This window comes from Aristolochia californica, unplaced genomic scaffold (genome assembly GCF_029961685.1).
Source record: "Aristolochia californica isolate CCGP_79_NKW_82.1479 unplaced genomic scaffold, dmAriCali1.0.hap1 SCAF_7, whole genome shotgun sequence".
Lineage (NCBI taxonomy): Eukaryota > Viridiplantae > Streptophyta > Magnoliopsida > Piperales > Aristolochiaceae > Aristolochia > Aristolochia californica.
This window is the reverse complement of record NW_027182268.1, coordinates 4,861,010-4,879,217: the sequence shown is the minus strand read 5'-3', so window position 1 is coordinate 4,879,217 and position 18,208 is coordinate 4,861,010. Positions and strand designations below refer to the sequence as shown.

The window sequence follows — 18,208 nt, the reverse complement described above, 5'->3', positions numbered from 1 at the left end:
GTTGATTACCAACACACAAGAGAATGGATCACATTGTGAAAAATAATCCTTTCTTATTCTTCCATCGTCATTTCCATTTCAGGAAGTCTGAGAAAGGTCATCTAACCTGCAGCTTCGTCAAGGCGCTGCATAATGAAAGAGACTAGCTTGAAAGGACATTTTGAAGTTTTATGTAAGATTATTTCAAGCTATGTTCATGATCCCCCGGCAAAGGGTCTTGGAATAAAAATCTCCTAATCTTTATTAAACCATTTGAAATATTTCAGTGTTTTTATGAATCTAATGAATGTCTGTGTAGATTTATATTTTAATGAATTTTAAGGATCACACGAATTTGAATTTTCTCAGGTCTTCATTGAATAAGTTGATTCATGTACTCAGCGCTTTGATCTGTTTTGTGTAAATTACTAACACAAAGTAGAAATAACACAAGGCTGACAATAGAGTTCTGAGGGTACAGGCAGCAGAGAATTCTATCTTACAATAGAACAGCAGCAAGGAGTGCCTAAGTTTCATCATAAGCGTGCAACATAAGAGTTTGCTTGAGTGACATATCTCACCCACCGGTATGGATTGTATGTCTTCGACATCTTTGCTACTTGCAAGTATCTCACCTGCGAAAAAGCCAATCTGCAATTTTAGAAGCACTTCGAGATAACTTCCAACATAGAATGAACAAGATTTCTTTTAAGAAGAAAGAACTCAAGACCATTATTGTCGGTTTTTGCGGGAAGATTACCTCGCATCTGAAATTTCTAGTAACCTCAAAATCTTGGTATTTAAGGTACATGCAACTTTACATCATCATGAAACTAATCCATGCCATGCTTTTGGTTGGTCCCAGGTGCATTTGGGAAAAACCCAATTCGTACCTTTATAAGCTAAATTTGTTGTTTGGATGATGTATCAACCTTTAATAGGATGTTTATGAGTCTCCTCAGCTTTTCTATTTCTTTCAATGTCTTTTTTTCTATTTATATTCATCTGATGTGCTATCCACTCAACCATATGTGGACAAAATCTGCATGTACATTACTTAGCAGATACGAAGCAGAGTTTGTGATGCACTGAAACTAAAGGATTCAGTTCTTCTGCCGAAAAAGCTCAGTACAGCAACCAAAGTAAAAAGCATTCGATTGACTCGATTCCACTTCTCCGTTCAAGTCTGAGTGGCTAACTGATATCTTGGCTTGTTCCCTGTTCATCTTTCTCCCCAACATACTTTTCCCCAGTATAAAACTCTCTTGTCACAAAAAACAAAAAAACAAAAAAAACATGTTCCAATAGAGCAGGAATGGAGAACACGGTCTTGAAAGTAGAAATCACAATTGAATGCACATCTAATACAGCAAGATGGGGCAGCAAGGTAGGTAGTGAAAGTAGAACGTACAGTTGGAGTTGATGTGTTTAATGTTTCTTGCTATGGCCAGTGATCCCCATCCAATTCAGAATTGCAGTTCTCCAATGTAGTTTACTCGATAGTTCTTTCATGCCATATTTGACGTTCATCCTAATCTTCTCACATTCACAAGGAGAAGATTTCTGACACAGCGCTTCAGTGACATCCCAATCTGCTCCAGATGACCTTAAAAGATTTCAGGAATGACATTTGACTCAAGCTCAAGAATGAAATTCCTCCAACGCACATGCACCCCTTTTAGTTACTACAACCACCTTGTTTTCTTAAAATTAGAACAATATAAGTTGGCAAAAAGAAATCTCCCCGTGTGGAATGCATTGTAAGTACCAATACTTTGATTGTCTCTGGCTTCCCCCCTCATGCGCCCTAGCTTCCAACCTTTGGAGGTGCATTTGCAGGCTCAGACCTCAGTTTGATAATGGCTTTGCTATTCATGTTATGCTGGTAAATGTTCCTCTTGGCTAGAGACTTGGGCACAAGGGCTCAAGGGCAAGGGCTTGTTTACTCCTTCCCAACCATATTCAGGCTCGCCAGGGAAAACAATGTATTGGTAAAAGACTCCATCATTGCTGATCACTCTCGTAATTGGAATCTTCACTTTTTTTGAGAGAGAAAGGTGTAATTGGAATCTTCATTTAAGATCCCATAAGGGAAAATGAGACCAGTGAGGCTCACAGTCTCATATCTTTGTTGGACAGCCTTTACATTGCGGAACTAGAAACGACATTATGGTCTGGGATAGGGCCCCTTACAGTGTCGCCTTCCCATATGCTGAGTCTGTGGCTATGAGCCTTAACACACCTAGATGCACTAACAGCATTGCTGATACTTTGGCTAGAGAAGGAGTCCCCCAGCTAAACCTCGCTGTTGGCTCTTCCCTCCTTGACTTTCTATAGTTCTTCCTTTTGTATCTCTGATCTGTACTGCCCTTACGGAGGCCCCCTTTTTAAACCAAAAAATAAATAAATATATAAATAATAAAAAAAAGAGAAGGAATGATATCTCCCCCTCTCAAAGATAGCAATCATAAGAAATGAGGTTCTGGCTCTCTCTTGAAGTTCTAGGTGGACACCTCAGCTCTCATTCGAGTTCTTGGGTAGACCAACTTCAGCTCAGCAACATTGTTTAATTGGCTGATGCAGGTCTGTTAGAAAATATATCCAGGGGTATTTTGGTTATTTTACCATTTCGGTGGTTAATTTTTTTATGTAATCTTATTCTGCATGTTTAATTATATCGGTGGTTAAATTTCATATACATAAGATGTGTAATTAGGGAGATATAAGGAGAATAGGGTTTATTAAGTGTATAGAGGCATTTTTGTAATTTGTAACTCAAAACACTTATTTAAAAATCTGGGAATTTATGCACAGTTCCCAATGAAGCCTTTTCAGGCTCTTTAGAAAATTCTTCTCCTTTCTCCTTTTCTCTCAATTTTCTCCTCTTCCTTTACCCAAATCTTGATTTTTACATGGTATCAAAGCAGTAGATCATCACTAAGAGCATTCAATTGCAGATTCTTGCCATTTTTTAAAAGGACGACTGTTGGAAGAAGAAAAACTACAGGTTTTTATGCTGGTTCATCAAAGTGAAGTTTTTTTTTTCTCTGCCATAACCATAGGGTTACTAGTCTTTATGAATCATTGAAGGATTCTCTACACTTTAATTACTCTAATTGGATTTTTTGAGATCTGCATCACTCAATCTAGTGTTGGATGCTTGTGTCATCACCCAATTGATGACCTCAGCCCTAATTGCTACTACTTTTGCATGATATTGGTTGAAAGAGTTGTGAATTTCTGGTTATTGGATTGTTGAAGTGCACATATCCTATTTTTGTGCCCTAACCCTAATTTTGTGTGTAGCCCAACTTGGTGAAAATTTTGAAAATTGTCTGGAAGCTTAAATTGGTTATTTTGTGATCATATATCAGTATTATGGCTAAGACAGAAAAAGTTTATACTCCGGCTAGTGGGTTTAATGGAAAGGATATCATCATGATTACTTAAGAAAAATTAACAGGGCCTAATTATCTTAATTGGGCTAAGTCTATCATAATGTATTTTAAAGATAGAAAAAAATTGAAGTTTATCCGAGATGATACCCCAATGCCTCTAGATAATGATTGGGAAGCAGAGGACAGTAAGGTTATGGCCTGGATTGTTAATAGTATTGATTCTACTCTTAGAAATCAAGTGATGAATTGTGAGACAACAAAGGCTATGTGGCTGTCTCTAGAATCTTTATATGCACAGGAGAATAATCTCTTTCGATTTTATGAGCTGTATACATTTTATTGAAAAGAGGAAATCGAACTATTACAAAATATTATAGTGCATTCCTTGGCATATGGTAGGAGATCAATATATATCATCCATTTATACTACGGATGAGAATAAGTTGAGAAAATAGCAAAATCAGCTGTCTGTTGCAAAAAATTTGGATGGTTTAGGTGCTGAATTTGATGCGCTTCAGATGAAATTTATACTCTCTCTACCACCTGTAATGGTATTATGAGGGCAGAGAAGATATTGTACCTGGAGCAGGTAAAGGAGGTAAGACAATGGAAGTCACTGCTCTTAATGCTTCCAACACTACATCAGCTCCTACGAATACCTCTAGAGGTAGACGTAGAGGCAGATGTAGAGAGGGCTTAGGCAGAGGTAGAGGACGTGGTGATGGTAAGTCAAAAAGGAAGTGTATTCATTAAGGCAAAAATAATCATTATTCTGACACATGTTGGATTAAGTTTGGGAAGTCTGCATGGGCTAATTCTACAACTCCTGATAGTGAAAGTGAGAGTTTAGATTCTTCTACGTCAATTACACCGAGTGCTCCAGATGAGATGCAATAATTGATACAGCAAATTGCTTAGCACATGGCTCAGGTCTTTGGTGCCTCGACCTCAGCATATGTAGCTCATGCTTCCATCCCAGTTTCTAGTTCTACCAATGTTCACTCAGGTATGACAGCTTATCATGTTCACTCGTCACCGTTCTGGGATCTTGACTCAGGAGCCTCTAGACACATGCCAGGTATGTCGTTATTGTTTTCCGATTTAAAAGAGTCTTTGTGTGTCAAACATGTTAATCTTGCAGATGGTTCTACTTCTCATGTTCAAGGAGTAGGCAATGTTACTCTTGCTTCCTTTCTGTCTCCTCAATCAGCGCTTTTTGTTCCTAAGTTTCCTTTAAATTTGTTGTCAATTAGTCAGCTAGCCAAGTCAATGAATTGTTCTCTTCCAGTCTCGTCTTATAAAACCAACCATCTATTTGAGATTGTACACTCAGACATCTGGGGTCCTTGTCTTGTGATTAGTCAGTTTGGTTATAGGTATTTTATTTCTTTTATAGCTGATTTTAGTAGGTGTACTTGGATTTACCTTCTTAAGAAAAAAATTGAGACCTTTGATGTATTCTAACTTTTCTTCAATGAAATAAAAATCAGTTTGTTGCTTCGCTACATATCTTGCGTACTGATAATGGCCTCGAGTTCATGAGTCAAAAATTCCAGGTCTTTTGTCAAGAACAGTGAATTATTCATCAAATATCGTGTGTCTTTACCCCTCAACAAAATGGCGTAGCTGAACCTAAGAATCGCCATTATGATACAATGATGATACATATGCATGTGCCCAAGTCTCATTGGGGTGATGTTGTTCTTACAGTTTGTTTCTTGGTTAATAGAATGCCTTCGTCTGTGAAAGAAGGAAAAATACCTATGTAGGTTCTTTTGTTGTCTGTGCCATTATTTCCTATTTTTCCCCAAGTGTTTGAATGTGTCTGCTTTGCTCGTGTTTTTGGGTCTTCCAAGTTAAGTTGTTTCCTCGAGTAGTAAATGTGTATTTTTAGGGTACTCTCACATACATAAAGGGTACAAATGTTTTTGTCTATCCACTAGAAAAACATCTGTATCTGCTAATGTTACTTTCTTTGAGGATGTGGGGTACTTTTCTCTGAGAGGGGGTACAATATCGGCACATCCTCGATTTTCTCCTCTTCCTTCACACAAATCTTGATTTTTACAAGGTCTATGAATGTAACCATAAATGACGGACACTTTTTTTTCCTGGTTTTTATTTTAATCTGCATGGTTACCTCTCCTTTTCATGAAAATATGATTTCAGATGTATTAAATTTTTTGAAGGCCCTAAAAGTGCCTTCCAGGTGATGGGTAGATAAAAAATTGTACCACTGATGATATTGACAAATTTTAACATTTCTTTATTGACATGAACAAGCCCTACATAACAGTGCAATACAACAAACACGTGCAAAATATCTCAGACTACTTACTTTCTCCTCTATTGGTGACACTCCTAAATGTTATTTAATATATTGACATCTAATTCTGTTTTCACTCCTTTTTCCCACACTTAACATTCTCATCAAGGACACTCAAATATTTTACTACATTGCTTTAAGCATTTTCTGCATGCACCTAGTACATGGTCTTCCAAATGCTAATCTTCTGTAATCAAACAATGTTTTTTTTCTGATCAAATACATTTTTTTGGTGGAATTGTCTGCTTGAACAACAATTATCATGATATCATGAACAAAGATTTTCTCAATCAATTTTCTGGTACCCAACAAATCACCATCAGATTAGCGTGAGATTCAAAAGCAACATCCAGCTATGGGTACTCCTTAGAAACTTGACTTTCAAGACTTGTAGTATACCTTGACTCATCATAACAGACAATGCCAGCAAAAAGCTATTTATTCAAGAGAAAAGTGATCAAAAATTTTTAGTTACCTAAAATTTTTCAAAGGACCTATAGCCTTCTCTAATACTAAACTAGCAAAGCTAAAAAGACAGTATCTGCTGCACTAAATAGAAACCTTACCTGAAGCCTAGAAGCGTTGTACATTGGTATCGTGAAAGTCATACTCACAGGTCCTGCTTCCCTAGTGATATTTGCTGATTTAACAAAATCAAAGCACCAAAAAGAGAAAAAGAAGTCAGTTGTTTATATCTGCACTGTAAAAAAAAATTAAGATAAGTGCTGAAGGAAAACTAAGAGGCTCTACAGTCTTCTTCCTTTACAAAGCCCCACTATTGAAAGTTGAAAGAACCCTCCAGTTCTAGCAACAGAATGGCTTCATCACTGATAGAAAATTCTCACCAGCTGCATATATCATGAAAATTCAACAATTAAATGGCAGTGACTCTCAAGCATACCATGAAATTCCTGTGAAAATGTAAGCTTTGCACGTAAAGTATGTTCAGATCCCCCAACAATCTGCAATATTTTACTGTTAGTGTACTATATGATAAATGGGAGCAAAGCATCCCATTGAAGTAAAGAGAGAAAGAAAGATAAAGAGAGAGAGAGAGAGAGAGAGAGAGAGAGAGAGAGAGAGAGAAATGTTGTTGCCTTTTTTAAACCCCATTCAAGTCTTTTATTTGTGTCCTTAAAATCAGTGGTGTTTTCTACTGCTCCGGGCTCCAGCTCAAAGCTAACCCTGTCAAAATTGACCAGAAAATATCCATCAAAGGAAGTAACTATGCTTAGGATCTGCCACATTCTTCTAAGAGAACTAAATTGATCAGATATGCATAATATGAGCAGACCCAACTTCAAATTACACATTTTTATGTTAGCAGAAAAAAATGTTGAACATCTCCACTGTAGTATGCATTGCTCCACATCTTTAAAACATCAAAGTAGTGCTTTGATTTTCAGTTGTAGCTGTTGAAAAACACACACGCACGAGAAGGCCTTGGGAGTGCATGCAGACCTGTTTTGTTTTATTCCTACATTGCAAAAAGTAATAGGGATCAAATGGCATAAAAGCTTCAATGACTTACGCTCTCTTGATCGCGTGTGAGACACACAAGCGCATGCCTGCGAGGCGCCCACATGCACACATGTGTGGTCTCACACTTGTATCTGTTGGCCACACACGTACGCAGGTACGTGCATGCATGCACGTTCAGGTCATTGAGTTAGATGTGGATCATAGCCGTTAGATGAAAATAGTTACAGATTCGAACAAATGGATGGATGATTACAGATTAGAACCATCAGATCAGGCAGCTACTAATCTCATTCGTCAAATTGTGCAGTTATTGATCTGAACCATCAGATCAGGCAATTACTAGTTTCACCCGTCAAATCGGATGGTTATAGATCTAGACAATCAGATCCTTCTGCAAATCAAGGGGGAGGTTTACTACAGTTGCTAGAGAGCTCTATAAATTGAGCTACTAAACATGACTAAGCCACAGAAAGAAAAAGAATCACAGCTCTTAGAAGAAAATCCTCCTATTCCAGTTCTTAAGTATTGTACCCTAGAGTTCTTCAGTTCTCGATAGAAAAAGAGAAAAAGATTTGTTTGATCCAGTTCAAGCAATCAAAAAACTTGAACAAGACCCGTTTGATCTGGTTCAAGCAATCAAAAAATTCTTGTTGAGTTCTTGGGTTTTTCTTACTATTGTGCACGCCTAAAAGAGTATAAGGTCCATTGTATCTTGAGTAGAGATCACTAACATCTGGTGCAGTATAAGAGGCAAATCTCTTTCTAAAATAGTGATACAAGCCTTGGGCTTATTAAAGGTACTATCTAGACTATTTATTTTTGTATGGTTGGTGAAGTTGTTTGGTGAAGAGGTATGCATCGGCACCAGCTTTATTATGTTGGTTTATTCGTGTTATTTAAGTTTTTTTTTTTTATGAATGGTGCATATATTGATAAAAAGGAGAAGAAAAATTACAAACCTAGGTTCAGGGGCCTGACTCCACAACAAAGTGTTGGAGAGAAATGCCTGCCTTGGCCTGGGTGTCTGCCAGGTGATTATTTAAGTTCTATGAGTGATTATTTTCCAACAGTAGCTTACCCAGAATAAATTATGTCTGAGTCTAAATCTAAACAAACTTTACAGTTTGGATGTTCCATAAACAACTGAGAGGTAGAGCATGCAGGGAGAGCTTGATCCAGGAATGGGAATGAGGGCCACAATCATGTGTGCTTGAATTAGTTTCTGTTAGGGTATCAATCAGAACTATTACAGATTCAACAGGTCACCTTGTTGTATATGCTGGAAGAGGCATCGCTATCAATATTGTGTTCGCTGTGACACTTGAGGCAAAATCAGCACGAACTTTCAGGGTGATTTCTGCCTAAGAAATCAGAAACATTGAATTAAAAAAAATTCACAATTAAAAGAAAGCTTCAATTTGAGAACATGGAGAAAATGTACAGAATGAACCTTAAATGCTCCTGCTTCTTCAATAAATGCATTAACACGGAAAGGAGGCTTGAATTCTTGGGTCGTTCTATAGTTCATAACAGGAAATTCTCCATCTGGGGGTACCTGCAAGATAAAGTACGCCAAATCAACTTTTTGTGGCTGATCACAGTACAAATAATCATGAAGGATCAGAATGACACTAGATAAGGCCATCTTGGCTGTGGGAGCAATGGTGATAGAAAGATGGGAATTCAAAATATACAGAAGACTACATAAATGAAATGAAAACCATTATAATAGAAACATTTAAGCAGCACCCACATAGACAATGGTCATTTTGCTAAAAGGGAAGGAACAGAGATCTTTGACTTCCACATTCTGATGCTAATGAAGAAATTTATTCCACTAACCAAAGTAAGAGTTCGGTCCAAATCAAAACTGTCAAGGTGGACGGATTCATGGAAATTACAATCATCTAGTATCACAATGCCTCCCCCAGCTGAACTAGCATAATCTGTTGCCCAAAAAATTACAACTCTATGAGAAAGAAAGGTCCAGCCAAGGAAAGAAACTAGAAACAGTAGAGCAAAAGCAGAATACCATATATAGAGCCCCCTCCTCTGCCAATTGTGAGGTCCTCATTTAAAGCCAAACGGATTTCTGGATTCCCTGTTAGGTAACTCTTCATTTGAATGGTTCCATCAATCTCAGATGTAAGTATATATCCCTGCTCCACGAATATCAATTGATGGAATAAGATAAAGGACTATCACAATATATTCACGGAATCTTCACTGTGAAAAGTGAGTCCATAAAGGACAGTGATCTAAAATGCAATAGTGTCCAAAGACTTCCTTGCAAATCCTTGTAGAATAATGAGCTCCAAATACTCACACTAGAGCTGAATGTGACACTTAATTTTTCAATGATATCAACAAAAATTTCCTCCCTCTTCCGACCACCAGGCTCATTAGCAACTACAGATTTTGTGACAGCTGTACCTGGCATTCGTTTGGTACCTTGCTGCAACAAATTTTATTATCAGGAATTAACCATGAAAAAATTGGAGTAGACAAAAAATCAAGATAGTCAGCAAAGAACCAATACGTTCAACTTCTCAAAATCATACTCAAGCTACACTAACCATAAACATGGCAGCAGGACCCAGGGGTGGCAAACGCCCAGCATCAACAACAATCGGTTCATTAAATACACAAGACTTTAACACCTCAGTTGATGTGGTTTGTGGATAACCAAAGTCCTGGAGACAGATGATAAAAGAACAATGCCTACATCAAAAGTGAGGAAATTGGAACATATGGATCAAGTTATAGACGATCAAGAACCAATATTTCATAATTAAAAAAACCAACATTGAAGACATGAACACAAGAAGGATGAGCTCAATAGTACAATTACAACGTAGATGGTTGAAATAAAAAATTCCAGTTTTTAACTATGAAATATCAAAAATAATCTGAATCTTCATCTGATATCTCATATGCAGCAATTTAGAAAGCACAATCCTTGTCTTAGCAGACAAATAACAAATGCTTAAAGCAAGCATACTTACAAGGACTTCATCCAGCAACTCATATACCAGCACAAAGTTTTTTCTCAAAGAATCTTCATTAAGAACACCAAGGTAATCCTTAATTACACGTGCAATCCTTTGCAGAAGCTCCAAAACAAGAGAAGGTGATACATTGACCCGTGTTGTTGCAACAAATAGTAAGCCAGCAACCTTCACATGGAAATAGTTCACACCATCCACATTCTGAAATGAAGAAAACAAGAAAAAACTGAGTGAGAGTGAATGAGAGAGAATGGCCTTAAGCAACAATTGGAGGAAGTGGACATGACCAGCAAACATAATCAGGTACAAACTAGACTCAGAAGTCGTATATATTCTAAACAATGTATGACAGGAGAATAGCACACTAATGTGTTTGAAGTCATTCATATCTAGTGTGAATTCCAATTCGAAAGCCAAAGCCCACTCTTTTGATATACATTGCCAATGTCATTCTGGAGGGTTCACCTTCAATAAAGCAGAAAGGCACAATAACTTCCTGGCACAGTCTTTTTCTCACACTAATGTGAGTTACCAACCGGCATTAAATGAACCCTCTCAAGCTGAAGGAAAATGGAACTTTCCACTAAAGTGCCAGAAAGTCACAAAACCAAGCATCTTTTGGAAGCTTAAATGAGCAATAATGAATATCGCAAATGAGAACCAAAGAAAATCAAACCAGAGTAACTATATCAACTTCATTAAATTAGGGTTTTTTTAAAAAAAATATTTATATTAACAAGAGAAAAATTACAAAAGAGGAAGGAGCAAATCCCTAACAACAAGCGATTGTAGGGTAGCTACCTGCCTGGCAAACACATCTGCTGCCGAATTTGCGGATCTCGGAATGTGAGACCAAATACAAGAGAAAATTGAGGTAATTTCTAGAATCTCCCGAAAAATGTGTCAATGGCGCCACGGGGGAGGGGATGCATACTCACAGCAACCAATGACCACTTTCGAGTCCCCTTCAATGTGAAGGGGACCGCTGCACTTGTCTCTGAAAACACAGAGCCCATTGAAGAGGCCATGTAGCTCAGCTGACATAGAATCGGAGATGCCTCAAGGCTAGAAAATGAGAAATGCTGATTACCGGAAGGATCCAAAATAACAAAAGAAAAGCCATCAAAGTTCAACTTACGGTAACCGGGCTCAGGAGTGGTCTATTCCTGCATGACTTTGACCTTTGTCCCAGTGTGCATCATAGCTAAGTTTCTCCAGTTTTCACAAATAGGGGTACCCACAAAGGAGGAAAAAGACTTCTTACTCAGAAGCCAAGAAGAGATATGTCCCACCACTCGGTCCACGACACGTACCGCTGATTCACTTTTTGCAGCGAACCGCCTTCGGTTACGTTCATTCCAAAGCCCCCACGGAATGAAACTAGCACAAGCGGAGAGCATCGCTTTTCCAAGACCAGGAAGGGGAGTACCAATGAGCGACTTGCTGAAAGATATCATATCCATCATGCAGAATTGTAACCCCAACATACTAAGAATGGAAGTCCACACCTTCCACAAAAAGATGCATTGTAGCAAAATGTGGCTTGTGGTTTCAGCTTCAGTGTTGCAAAAAGAGCATAGGGGGTCGATTGAGGGGTGTCATCTTCTTCTCAGCACGTCTGCCGAGAGAATCTTGCTTTGACAGGTGCTCCACATGAAGAATTTTATCTTAGGAGGTGCACAAAGACGCCATACAAAGTAGACCTCATGCTCCCTTTGAAACAAATACCAGCCATTAATGTATCCGAATGCAGATGATACAGAGAAAGTACCTCTTTTTCCTGGCCACCAAATGAGCTTGTCGGCCTCTGAAGGTCGAATTTTTACCGAGTTTAAAGAACCCATCAAGTGGCTAGCTTCCAAAACCTCTGTGTCAGAAAGACCCCTTCTGGGATGTAGGCTCAAACCACCCCCCTCAAAAGCATCAACTACTGATATGTCTCTACGTGCAGAGAGGAGAAAAAGGCTTTTGAAAGCATTCTGTAGCGGCTCCTGCCCCATCCACAGATCATCCCAAAACTTGAGGGATCTACCATTTCCAACAAAGAATCTACTGGCAGAGGAGAATTTTGGAAGAAGTAGGTATAATGTTCTCCAAATTGAAGATAGACATCTCCGATTATCTCCTGAAATCCACCAAGGAGAACCGCAACCGAGCTTAATAAGTACCATTTCCTTCCAAAGATTGGAAGAAAGTGTATTGAACTTCCATAACCATTTTAGGAGCAACGCTTGGTTCATTTCCTTGGATTTTCGAATCCCCAAGCCACCCTCTTTGGCAAACAGACTTCATCCCATCTAACCAGATGATATTTAAAGGCATCACTCGATCTCCTCCATAGAAATCTTCGTTTGAGCTTATCCAAGGTTTTACATATGGATTTAGGACAGGGCATAAAAGATAGTGCATAGTTTGGGATGCCTGCAATGCAAGACTTAAGGAAGATGAGCCTCCCGACCTTACTGAGTAAACGCCCCTTCCAAGATTCAATCTTCTCAACCACTGAATTCCAAAGACTTTTGCTTATGTGGCCATTGAATAAGGGCAGTTCGAGATAAGTTGTTGGTAGGTGACTTGTTGTGCAGCCAAATATACTTGCCATCTCTGTAAGGAGCTCAGGACTGACATTGAAACCCATGAGAGAGGTTTTCCCCCAATTAAATTTTTGCCCTGATGCTAATTCAAAAAGACCCAAAACCGCTTTAATCCTTCTAGCTCCATCAATATTACCGATTCCAAATATGATAGTATCATCCACATACAAAAATATGGGAATATTAAAGGCCTGTTGGATACTAGTAAGAGGAAGTCACCCAAGATTGAACGCCGAGTAAAACATTGAAGAGAGGAATTCAGCAACCATGTTGAATAAAAGCGGGGATAGCAGATCACCCTATCTAATCCCTCTAGTCCCTTTGAAGTACCCACAAACTGAGCCATTGAGGATGAGAGAATAAGAGGCCGAGCCCATATAACTTTTGATCCATAATCTTCATTTTTCGCCAAAACCCATTTTTTCCATAATCTCATCAAGCAGGATCCAATTAACTTTGTCGAAAGCCTTTTCAAGATCGAGCTTCAGGGCAATTCTTGGATCCTTGTTACGACGGAAATGATCAATAAGCTTATGTGCTGCCAAAGTGGAGTCTAAAATTTCTCTTCCCTTAAAGAAAGCGCCTTGCCCTTTGTGAATGACGGTAGGGAAAAGAACCTTTAAGCGGTGAGCCTAGGCACTTGTGACAAGACTGAATGGCCAGAAGTCCTCTGGCTTCTCAACAATAGCTTTCTTCGGAACCAAGGTAATAAAAGATGCACCAATACTGCGAAAGGTGATATCATTTCTGAAGAAACTGTGGACCATTACTATGATATCCTCCTTGAGCCGAGACCAAAACCTTTTTAAAAAATCTCCATTGAAACCATCAGGGCCCGGAGCCCTATTACTTTCCATGCCTAAAATGGCATGCTCAATTTCTCCGACAGAAAAAGGAAGCTCTAATAAAGAGGCAGCTGCTGGAGAGAGACGAGAGAAACTGATGTGTTGAAGCTTTGGCCTGTTTGGACACTCCTCTGAGTATAAGTCAATAAAAAACTTAATCAACACATTAGTAATCGAAGTCCAACACAACTTTACCTCATTATTGATACATAATGAGGTAATTCGGTTGGATCTTCGTCTTACCGATGCTACAGCATGGAAGAATTTTGTATTTCCATCTCCCTCCTTCAGTCATTTAAATCTGGCTCTTTGCTTCCAACGTATCTTCTCTTGATGCAGGATGGTATTGAGATTAGAGTTAAGAGAAACTCGGGAAGAGAACTTCGCCGGAGTTAAATACCTTTGTTCTTCCGCCAGGTCCAGTTCCGCAATTTGAGAAAGGAGAGAAGCCTTCTCGACAACCAGAGAGGCACGACGACTTGTGGCCCATTCATTGATTTTTACTTTTAAGAATCGAAGCCTCAGAGGGAAGGCCTACTCCCTTCTACCCAGGCTTGGACCCTCAGTCCACCATCCATCAATAAGAGCATCAATTTTTTTCTCAACTAGCATGAGTTTTCGAAACGGAAAGGAGAGGGTCCCCATTTCTCGGAAGAGGTGGTCAGCATGATAGGCCCCATTTCTCAGAGAGGGACCCCACCTTGTTAAGAACACGACCAGAGACGTTCCCGAAGAGCTGCAACCAGTCTGGACATGCCAGAAAATGCTCCAATTTTGATAGAATTGGCTGTTGTGGGCCGTTTGACCATGTATAATTCTTTCCGGAAAGTGATATCTCATCCAGCCCACATCCGCCAATGAAATTTGAGAAACCACGCATAGAGGCAGTTATGCGGTTCACCGATGGCTTCTTCTCATTGAAGTATCGGATAGCATTAAAATCACCCGCAAAAAGCCAAGGGTGTCTCCAAGACTGATAGAACTCACTGAGCTCTTTCCAAAAGAGGCCACGTTCTCGATATCTTGTCCGGCCATATATTTTGCCAGCACGGCTTTCTTTGGTAAGTAGAGATGACAGATGGGGATGTTAAATTTAACTGAGGTTCAGGATCAAGATTTTTGGGCTCCAAGCGAGGATAAAAAAGTGAGGTAGGTGGCGACGGCCTTTCTGATCTCAGATGAGGGGAGTCTTGCTCAACAGGGGTAAGAAAGAGGCTGGAAATACCAAAATCATTTGCAGACAGTTGGGGATTCCATTCCTCGAAAGATGCAAAACTAGGGAAGAAGACTTGGTCGGCAAAAAATTTGTTGATTCCCTTTGAGCGCTCGCCAATGAGATGTAACCCGGTAATAATGTCAGGCCGAGATAGAGGGCCATTACAAAAATTGGTAGGAGGGTTTAGGTCGGGAGGGTTCCCGGTATTCACGGATCTCGAGGCATCGAGATGCGGGAGCTAGCACTCTCAATTGGGCTGGGCCTCGAGAAGAAACATGGATGAGTGACTTGCCTCGGGATTCAGGCTGACAAAGTTTGCCTTCTCGAGACATTCAATGTGCTGGAGGCCAGCATACAAATGTTGCGAGTCTCGAGATCACGGACTCCAATTAAAGAGTTTCTCGGGATGAGGGAAAAGGGGGAGGTGAAAGGACTTTTTTGGAAGAGGGGATTAGACAAAAGGTTTGTAACAGGACGAAGGCTATTTTGGAAGTTTGAGAAGAAAGAGGAGAACGTTGGAGAGGGTAGGGTTTTGGGATTCGGAAAAGCAAAGGAGGGCATGTGGGAAGATGGAATTTTGGGATTCAGAAAAGTAGCATGTGAAGGGGTTTCTGACAAAGGCATGAAGGAGGACACTGATTTTTCTGACGAACTTTTAAAATTTTGGTTCGATGTGCCAGATGGTTCAGCTTTGGAATTTGTGGAAGGGATGGATGTGGAGCCTAACAAGGAGCCAGCTATTCCTTTTTGGGGTTCGAGATTTGAATTTGAATGCACAGTAGTGGCTTCGAAAACCGGGAGGGCGCCAAAAAGGCAAGGTCTCAAAAGACTCTCCAAAAAATTCAAATTTGAAAATCAGTTAGAGTCGGAATGGGATGAGTGGTCGATGATTTTGAGCCATTCATCAGTGGTGCCACACCATGCTTCTCTCCGATGTTAAGGATCGTCTCTCGCAACAATTTCTAACAGGAAGAAGTTCTGAAGATCTCTGGGAGGTAGATTCAAGCCATGATTAGCGTCCCCCTTCTCTAGACGATTTTGAGCTCCCAAATTCCTTTCTTTCAGAACACTAAGAGGGAGAAAGAAATTCTCCTATTCTGATCTCCCGAAGTCGAGGGGCTATCGCCGTTTCCCCATCCTCAAAACACCGCGCAAAATCAGAGACTGCAGCGAGAGGAATTGAGATGAAAGACATTCTTCTCCTTTTCTAATGGTTAAGCGAATAACCTTGTCAAATCGCCCTGGCTTCAACTCCAATGAGATTTCCAAATCTCTGCAAACCCACGATGCGTCCCATACTTTCCGTTTTCCTTTCTTCTCCGAGTTTCTTCCTTTTGTCGTACTCCAAAGTCTGTCATCCTCCGACACAGTTTTGTCGAAGTCGATAGGTTTATCATTCGTCTTCGCGGCAGAGATCTCCTCAACGACGCCGGAAATTTGGAAATGTTTCGTCATTGTGGTTGCTATCGTCAACTCAACACCAGCCTTCTCTCCGGTAGACGAGGGTAGCGGTGGGGCGGAACCTTCCTCAAGCGACGATGCTTGAGGGAGATGAGTCGTGGGGGGGGGGGGGGGGGGAGGAGCGCTCCTCCCCACGACGCCTCATCTGTCAATAAGTATAAATGGGTCAACTGCTACTTGTTGCACCTAGATCTTTTGTATTGTTTGATAACACCTTCATTAAATTAGGGTTTAGTTACAGTGTTTCTTCTCTGCTACTATTTTTCAAGGAGAGAAACTCCAAAGTTCAGTTCCAGATTCATAGAATGTAATATTAAAAGCCATATAAATTTCTTCCTAAAAAAAAAGACCGTAGAACATATAATCTTCTCTTACTGCCTAAAAGGGTTTCTTTCTCCCTCCCTTCTGAAGCATTTCTACTGGAGATTTCTGAAAGAATTGTGAATTAAAGTTCCGAAAACATTTCAAGTGTTCTCTAAAATCTTTTCACAAGACAATCATATTTGAATTCAACGCCTATAGCACTCTCTGCCTGCTAGGAATTTTTAAAAAATGCTATTCTTATTGGTCATTTCCTCTTGGCAGAACATTTCGATCTCATTCATTTCTGGATTTTGCTTCTACAGTTCAGTTGAAAAAGACAATATCTGGGTTGCAAGTGCAACATCCTATTGAAGGTCTAAGATACTGCTTGACAACTATACATAAGGGATATGAAGCAATATCTACTAGCATGATCAGTTTTTAATAAAAAATACCTACAAAGACAGGTGGTGCCTCCTCCCCTTCGTCTCCCTTCCAAAACTTAACCTTGCGAAAGAATATTTCTGCACTTCCTTTTTGCACCTCACCACGGTCTGCATTAATTTTAAAGGAGTTATATTAAGGATCACATAAGAAGTTAAATTACTTGTTCAATAGTAGCTAAAGCACAAACAAAAATGAAAATTTTATAAGCTTAAATAGAATGAAAGTATTTAAGAGCAACAAGCTGCAGGACAACCAATAATTGCCAAGAACGGCATCCCAAAGGCCCCCAGAAAGCACACGCAGGACATTCAAAATGCACAAAGAAACGATTAAAAGGAATAGAAAAATCCCTAATAGACACTTCCCTCATTAAGGGCAGATATTATAGGCTAATAGTAATGTGTTCGAATTTCAAGTTATCAGCAAGAATACTCAGGACGTTCAAAATGTGTGGAGCAACAATTGGGAGAAAATAAGAGAATCCCCAATAGTGACTTCCGTCATTAAAGGTTGAATATTAGAGGCTAATGGCAGTTTATTGGAATTTCAATTTCATTTTTTGACAGTTCAACCTCCCTCAAAATTCTTCAAAAAAAAAAAGTGCCTTCCATGACGCGATCTGCTTAAAGCTATGGTATGAAAAGAAGGCAAGGAGTTCCCTGCGAAGAGAATATTGATTGTATGGAGCTTAACTCTGTAACTCTTCAGACTCGAAAAGATTAGATTGACAAACCGGACAATTTGGATGAAAAAATATACAGACATTCAGAAAATTAAGCTCAGAAAACGGTTAGGCCAGAAAGGAAAAGAAGCCAGAAGGAAGCATCAAATCGCACATGCAAAATGAGCTAAAAATCCATATCCAAGTGGAATCAGGAGAACAGTGAAAGAGGTAGAAATTACAGTCGCGGAAGACGATATTGTCGCCTCTCTGCGAAAGCACAAAGAATTGCGAGATCATTGCTCAAGTGCTCCGCAGATCAAAGTCCGAAAACGTGCTTCTTAACTGAATCTGGTAGGTCTTCGAGATGCAGAACCGGGCTATAGGCAATTTGTCACGGGTGGAGGAGTACAGCACGTGCGGTGCTACCATGCGCGTCAGACTGAGTTCAACTTGATACTAGAGCAGTCGGTGTTAATGTTGCCCCT

At 39.7% G+C, this 18,208-nt stretch overlaps 1 protein-coding gene across 1 annotated transcript; it reads right to left on the bottom strand.

Moving 5' to 3' along the window:
- Positions 1-334: 334 nt before the first annotated feature.
- LOC137936127 (AP-4 complex subunit mu-like) lies at positions 335-18,101 on the bottom strand. Its single transcript, XM_068780679.1, has 13 exons — positions 17,963-18,101; positions 17,072-17,166; positions 10,191-10,394; positions 9,762-9,878; positions 9,512-9,640; positions 9,218-9,344; positions 9,028-9,131; positions 8,636-8,740; positions 8,452-8,546; positions 6,801-6,888; positions 6,605-6,665; positions 6,270-6,343; positions 335-614 (listed from the first exon to the last, which is right to left on the bottom strand). The coding sequence occupies exons 1-13, from the start codon at positions 18,018-18,020 to the stop codon at positions 516-518; spliced, it is 1,356 nt and encodes a 451-aa protein (XP_068636780.1). The 5' UTR covers positions 18,021-18,101; the 3' UTR covers positions 335-515.
- Between the last annotated feature and the right edge of the window lie 107 nt (positions 18,102-18,208).